The following is an 8,024-nucleotide window of genomic DNA, read 5'->3' as shown; positions in this document are numbered from 1 at the left end:
CTCCTTTTTTTTTTCTCCCCTTGACCCTCCCCTAGCCTTCCATGCCCCCCAGTGTCTTGTGTTCATTGGTTATGCTTATATGCATGCATACAAGTCCTTTGGTTGATCTCTTACCCCCCACCCCCACCCCCCAATCCTCCCCAGCCTTCCCGCTGTAGTTTGACAGTCTTTTTGATGTTGCTCTGCCTCCGTATCTATTTTTGCTCATCAGTTTATAATGGTCTTTTTTTTATTTTTATTTTTTTTTTATTTTTTATTTTTCGCTAAAAGTATTACAAAGGGTATTACATAAGTGTCCTTTTTTCCCCCCCACCCTTGACAAGCCCCTGCCCTCCCTTACCCCCCAGTGTCTTATGTCCATTAGTTATGGTTATATGGATGCATACAAGTCCTTCGGTTGATCTCTTACTCCCCTCCCTCCTGTCCCCCAACCCTCCCTGGCCTTACCACTGAAGTCCGACAATCTGTTTGAGGCAGCTCTGCCACTGTATTTATTATTGTTCAAAAGTTTGTAATGGCCTTAGTTATCCATGAAAGAGTGAGATCATGTGGTATTTTTCCTTCATTGACTGGCTTGTTTCACTTACCATAATGCTCTCCAGTTCCATCCATGCTGTCGCAAATGGCCATTCTTTTTCTTTGGTAGATGGTGAGCCTTTGGGTGTGCTACTTCAAGTTTGTCTTTGGTCAGGAATATCTTCTAGTATGTCATGGTAATATTTCTTCTCTATGTCTTCAGACTACATATTTAGGAATACTAATTATCAGCACTTTGGATCTCTGTTGTCCTTAACTTGCATGATCTCACCAAGATTATGCTCTGCTGAAAAGTCTCCTCAGAGCCTCTTTTATGTCCCTGTTCCTCAGACTGTAGATGAAGGGGTTCAGCATGGGGGTGACCACCGTGTACATCACTGAGGCTACTGAACCCTTTCTGGAGGGTTGGTTTGTTCCCGATGTGAGATAGACCCCAAGGCCGGCACCATAAAACAAGGAGACAACTGAGAGGTGAGACCCACAGGTGGAAAAGACTTTATACTTACCCCTAATAGATGAAATGCCCATTATGGAGGAGACAATTCTAGAATAAGAAAAAAGAATCCCAGTCAGGGGAATAACACCCAGCAGGCTAGTTACAAAATATTGTAGGATGTTGTTGGCAAGGGTGTCAGAGCAGGCAAGCTTGAGGATCTGAGCAAGTTCACAGAAAAAGTGAGGGATTTCTGTCTCTTTGCAAAAGGATACCCTTAATACCATCAGACTTTGCAACAAAGAATAGGTTAGGCAGATTAACCAAGAAAGCAGAAGCAGGATACTACAAAGGCGAGGGTTCATGATGACTGTGTAGTGCAAGGGGTGACAGATGGCCACAAACCGGTCATAGGCCATCACTGTGAGTAGCAAATCATCTAGCCCAGCAAAAAGCATGAAGAAATACATCTGGGTGAGGCAGCCTTCATACATGATGTCTTTGCTCTGTGTCTGGATGTTCACCAGCATTTTCGGGACGGTGGTGGTCGTGAAACAGATGTCAGTGAAGGACAAGTTGGAGAGGAAGAAGTACATGGGCGTGTGCAGGTGGGAGTCAGAGCTGATAGCCAGGATGATGAGCAGGTTTCCTACAACACAGACTAGGTACATGTAAAGGAACAACCCAAAGAGGAGGGGCTGCAGGTCCACATCTTCTGAAAGTCCCAGGAGAATGAATTTTGAAGTAGCTGTTCGATTTCCTGCTTCCATATACATTTATGGGAATTGCCTAAAGAGAGGCAAGAATTATGTTAAGACAGTAAAAAAGCAGGAATGTGCCATCTATTCCAAACTCATTAATTTTTATGTTTTATTTGAGAGTTTTATTTTCTTAAGTTGACGAAAATATCTTCAATAATACTGTTCCTTTCCTGCTTCCATCACTACCTGGAACAGTGGCTCTTTTTAAAAAATATATTTTTATTGATTTCAGAGAGGAAAAGAGAGATAGAAACATCAATGATAAGAGAGAATCATCCATCGGCTGCCTCCTGCACGCCGCACACGGGATTGAGCCCGCAACCCGAGCATGTGCCCTGACTTGGAATGGAACCATAACCCCCTGGTTCATAGGTCGACACTCAACCATTGAGCCACACCAGCTAGGCTGGAACAGCTACTTTTTAAAATTAATGTCCCACACTAATTAATTAATGTCCCACAACCCAAAGAGGAGGGGCTGCAGGTCCACATCTTCTGCAGGGTTCTTTGCATTGTCCCTGACTACTGGCTAGTCCACCTCTATAATTCCTGTGAAAGGACAATCAGCCTCCTGAATGTCTCCTTTCTACCTTGTGCTGTGGTCTCTTTGGGTCCCAGGGAAATGTAGAGTATGGGAAGATCACTGGGAGTTGCAGAATTTAATGCTTTTTAAAAATACATATTTTTATTGATTTCAGAGAGGAAGTGAGAGAGAGAGAGAAATAGAAACATCAATGATGAGAGAATCATTGATCAGCTGCCTCCTGCACGCCCCATACTGGGGATCGATTCCGCAACCTGTGCATGTGCCCTTGACCGGAATCAAATCCGGAACCCTTCAGTCCACAGGCCAATGCTGTATCCACTGAGCCAAACCAGCTAGGGCTTTAATGCTTTTTTTTAAAGACAAAGTTTATTTAGAAAGTTAGCGGTAGTAAAAGTGAGCCTTAGAAAATGGGCTTAGGAAACATGTTACAGAGGCAAAACAAGGGCCTTGGAACTTAGGAAAGTACACTCAGAGATTCTAGTGGTTGTGCTCTGGGGGGAGGGGAGAGAGACAGAGAAAGCTAATTGTGTTTTTTCTTTGCCCTCATGACATTTGCCAGTATCTTGAACTAGACCATTCTCCATCTCAAGATTGACCCAGAGAAGGTTATTGGGAAAAGATTTTATAGATAATTCTTTCAATATTACAGTAACTTTATTACTGTCCCAACTTATCCCTCTGCCATTGTAATGACCAGTGTACCATAATACACTCAATTCCCAAGACCAATTCAGACCATTTTGTGTCCTGCATGGTTGTGTTGCAGTTCTTTAACTTTCTTTAGGTTGGGAGAACTATGACTTTTCTGTTTCATTTTCATTCATATCCCAAGCACTTAGCACAGTACCGGGTACATAACAGGTGCTCTATAAGTATGTGTTAGAAGAGATTTTCAGGGCATAGTAGAGGCAGTTCCCTATAGAAAACGTTTAATCAATAACAAAGACACCATTTATAATGAAGGCTTGTCAGTTGAACTTAATGAGAATGAGAGCTTCCTTCCTAAGCAGACTAATGAAAGTAATTACAAAGGAATAGCTCAGTAGTTTAAAGTACATACAAGGAAATTTGTAAAAGATTAATGATGAAGAACAGGCACTTTAAGAATGGGAATAGACATAAATACAGGGATTGGCAAAAGTAGATTTACGGTTGTATGTGAAATACAATTCTTTTTTTCTCCTTTTATTTTTTCATCACCATGCAGTTTATTCTTATATTATTTGTAAATTGTATTATTTTCCATACAAACTAATGTAAACCTACTTTTGCCCACACCTGTATATAGAGGGGTCAATGGAACAAATTGAACAGTCAAGAAACAGATACTAGCCAATATGAGAATTTAGTAATTTTTAAGATGCATACGATGCCAAAAATTATAACAAATTAACCCATAAAAGGTAAATGATATAATTAACAATGTTTAGAAAACTCAGTAACTTTTTAAACACCTCAAAATAAATAGTAAGAAAGAAGTGACTGGCAAAATTGAGAACAGAACACTATAGATAATATATGTATGTGACTTCCTGAAGTGTAAAAACTTCCTAAGCAGACCAGTGAAAGTAATTACGAAGGAATAGATCAGTAGTTTAAAGTACATACAATAAATCATTCGTTTGTCAATAATACCACATGACATAAAAAGGCAAATTCAAATCTGAGGGAGGGAGAACTTATAACTTATGAGAAAATATAAAAGTGCAGTAACTTACAAAGCTCTTAAAAATAATAAGAAAAAGACAAATAGAAAAAAAGGATAAATACAAGTAGATAAAAACATGAAAAAGTGCTCAAATTTCATATTAAATCAATGAAAACTAAAATAGGACAAGGAATCGGGAATGGATGAGGATGGCTGTTGTTACAACACTTTTTCATAAAATAGATGAGTATATGAAGATTATTTAAGACTCTGGTATCAAAATGGCAAAATAAACTGCCACTGGACACTTTGTTCACTCAATGCTGCTTTAATTCAGGTCCTGCTACCCTCTCGTCTGTGCCACAAATAGATTGCCACCCATTTGGCTCGTTCTGCAGGGGATGCCAGGATAGTTCCAATCTTGGCATCGTCTGCATCTTAAAAATTACTCAGTGGCTCCATATCCCTCCAGTCGAGAGCCCAAACACCATTGCCCTCCATGTTCTGGCCCCTGTCCTATTGCTCCGTCTTCATCTCCCATTTCGCCACCCTCTTCCTGGCTTCTGATCCATCCTTTGCATTAAAGAGGAAATTTCCCAGAACTTTTCAGTGAGACAAAAGGATGACTGTCACTGTGAAGCGTTGTCCCATGGCCTGCCCAATTCTCTCACTTTCTGGTGGAATGTTCCTTTGTCTGCTTGGGACCTAGACTCTGAAGTTAATGCACATAGGAATTTAATTAATTGCAAGTGATTTTTGTCCAGCATACATGCAGATTATTTCTTTTCAGGTAAAACGATTACCCCTAAGTTATTGTTTATTGCCCTATGGGAATCTCTATCTGGTAGAAAAGATAACCCCAAAAGCTGTGATTTCATTTTCCTATATTTTTGCATTTACTTAGAAAACTAATTCCATCATTTCTTTCCTGCCTATATACATTTCTGTTCTTCAAATGCTCCGCAAACTAGCTTCACTCCCCTCACTTCTCATTAATAAGTCTTTGGCATATGCTCTCTTATGTATTCGTGTGAGTCACATTTTTATCCACATTTTATCCAAAGTGATGCTTTGACATTAGATACTCAAGGTCTTTTAATTCTGGGAACATTCTGTGCAGTTTCATAGCTTTGGACCTTTGCATTTACCAGCCCCTCTCACCCTGGGTCCACCTCCTCCCTTCTTCACATGGAAGAGTCCTATTCCTCCTTCCACACTGTCCTGAAATCTGTATTGGCACCGCCATGCAGCACTAACCACTCTCTCTTTGGACATTCTCTGGACCTTGGTAGACTAAACTACACATGGGGCAAGCCGTTTCATTGATTTATTGTATGTACTAGAATTTTAATCCTTCCAGGAGAGCAACACATTATAGCTGCCTCTTTATGTGCAGCACCTAGCTCAGTGTTAGGCGCAGGAAGATGCTCTATGGATGTAGAAATGTCCCATTGGAGAAAAAATTGGGGAAGGGCAAGTTCAAGTGAATGGAGAGAGGATTATGAGGGGAAGACCCAGAAATGAGAGGCAGTGAAGGACAGTAGACATAAAGATAGAAGTAAGAGAACATGAGGTCTGATGAGGCTTGGAAGAGCCCTGACCAGAGCCGGAGACTTTAACTTGATTTTGGTGGGCTTTTCCTCCTGTGCATCCCTGCCTGTGTGCCAGGAGAGCATGCAAGTAAAAGTTTTGTCCCCCTCTTACCTCTTCGCCACAAAAGTTTCTGAGATGCTGGGGCATCACAGTGGAATTTCTGAAGGTCTGGGATCTATTACCTTTGCTTCTTCCAATAGAGGACAAATAAAGACAGAGGAACAGGGATGAAACACCAAGCACAGGGCCCAGAGATAGACTGATACTTGACGTAGCTCAAGGGAATTTCCAACTGGCCTGGGACAGGCGAGCCTGAAATGAAAGACACAAGAGGATTATTTGCTTCTGAATCATCTTGCTTCTCATTAAAGAAATTGCTGTTTTGATTGTTTGTTTCTGGAGACCTCCTCCCTGACGGTCAGTGGAGTGATCTCTTCTACCCACGGGGAGGAAGATGGGAGCCACATGTTGGATCCTAAGTGCCAAGCTTTCAGTTCTGTGTACCATGTAACTTGTTTCATTTCATCTGCAGAATCTCCCTCAAAGTCTATGTGCACAGTTTTTATTATTTTATAGGTAAATTAGGAAAGCAGCATGGCATTTTTATGTAATCTGTATAGGTCATGAGGCAGAAAGGAGTGGGGCACCTGGCCAGTGTTCTGCCTCTGCCAACCCTAAGTTATTTCACTTCCTGTGATGCTCTAGGAAGAGATCACTTATTCATTGTGCTCTTCCCTTTGGGGCTTTCTGGTAGACCACAGCAAAGAGCAGTCAGGTGTGCCTGCTGCATCAACTATATAGGAAGGATGGATGGCTGAGGTCACAAAGAGCACAGAGTCGGCACATGGTAATTTAGGGCAAAGCCCCTGCTCCTGGATATCCCAATAAAGTTGTCCACTTCATCCTCCAGTCATGTAATTAGCCCAGACAATCTTAGACATAACATTAGGGTCTTAATCCTTGTCTGCTCTACTTATCAGCTTTGTGACATGGGGCAAGTTCTTAATATCTCTGAGCCTGACTTGATTCCAAGTTGACACAACTGCATTGAGTAATGATTGACAGATAGCAATGTTCCCTGTGGAGTCAATATGTGGTGGGTGCATAAAGTAAAGGAAAAATAAGTTTTAGATATTATCTTTAACAATATTAAGGCTGATCCTCGTGTCATTTAACTTAAAGTCCTGTGACCTGAAGTTATGCTATCCTTTGATCCCTGAGAGGACATTTTATTTTTGTCCTCATATAACTAGATATTTAGTATTTGGAGAAAAACTATTGAGTCTCATTTATTTTTTATTCCTTCGGGCCTATACTTCCTGGTACAGAGGAAGCATTGAATACAAAACAAAAATCTCTCTCAAATATTGAATACACCCCTCTTTGATTAATAAAAACAGCATCCAGGGGTACTCAAACTACGGCCCACGGGCCACATGCAAATACAAATATTGTATTTGTTCCCGTTTTGTTTTTTTACTTTAAAATAAGATATGTGCAGTGTGCATAGGAATTTGTTCATAGTTTTTTTTTAAACTATAGTCCGGCCCTCCAACGGTCTGAGGGACAGTGAACTGGCCCCCTGTTTAAAAAGTTTGAGGACCCCTGGCATAGACAGTATGGCTCCCACAAATTAGGTTTCTCCTTTTCAAGGATGCCCCATAGAACTAGAGAGAAGATAAAATAGTGCTTGCTTTAAATTGTCCATGTAATAGACACGTTTTTGATGTACCAATGAAACATATTATCTTTATATGAATATAAAGCACAAGTTACAGTGATACTATGCACATTGTAATTGCTAATTAAATGGAATATTTTAAAGTTACAATAAAATTAAAAAATTTTTAGTTAAAAAATAAGTATGGGCAAGATTTTGAATTTCAAATGAATGCACACCAGTGAAGAATTGAATGGAGATGCAGAAAGTAGTACTGTGCCTAGAATATAAAAGAAAGAAGGTATGTTGTAATTGATGGCATTTACAATTTTCTACAACAGAGCAAAATGAAAAAGGTGTTTTATAAAAATTTTTCAGTGACAACATGGACACAAGTATTTCTTTTTTAGGAAACAGTAAAATTGATAAGATTTCTAGTAGCGGTCAAATAATTGATAAATTTTGACATTAGAAGCATGGTGGTGTGAGAGGTTCCCCTGGTCTCTGTCCCTGGAGTTACAATAGTTTGAACAATTGTAATTCAACATAGGATTCCCTGCTCAATACACAGACATCTGAGAGATCTGCACATGGAAACATCTGGTCATGGGAAAATTGGAGCAAAGAGGAGGGAAGGGTAAAGAGCAGAGCCAGGTGCCACAGATGCAGCCCAGTGCCCACTGCAGGTCTTGGGAGAGGGAAGAAATCAGGTTGCAGCCTGGACTCTGAAGCCCCCAAGAGCAGAGAGGTGGAGCATCTCTGCCTGAGTGGTCAGCACATACTTCGTCTGAACCCAGTGACCTGGGCAGAGACGGAGTGCAGATGTGCGGATGCGGTTGTCTGGC

At 40.7% G+C, this 8,024-nt stretch overlaps 1 protein-coding gene across 1 annotated transcript; it reads right to left on the bottom strand.

Annotated features, from left to right (window-relative positions):
* Positions 1-813: 813 nt before the first annotated feature.
* Positions 814-1,746, bottom strand: LOC139009807 (olfactory receptor 7D4-like). The gene has a single exon (XM_070413918.1). The coding sequence runs from the start codon at positions 1,744-1,746 to the stop codon at positions 814-816; it is 933 nt and encodes a 310-aa protein (XP_070270019.1).
* Positions 1,747-8,024: the final 6,278 nt, after the last annotated feature.

This window comes from Myotis yumanensis, unplaced genomic scaffold, assembly GCF_028538775.1.
Source record: "Myotis yumanensis isolate MYYU_CA2020_CCGP unplaced genomic scaffold, mMyoYum1.0.hap1 SCAF_5, whole genome shotgun sequence".
NCBI lineage: Eukaryota > Metazoa > Chordata > Mammalia > Chiroptera > Vespertilionidae > Myotis > Myotis yumanensis.
The sequence above is the reverse complement of the archived record's forward strand: the minus strand, read 5'-3'. Positions and strand labels throughout refer to the sequence as shown.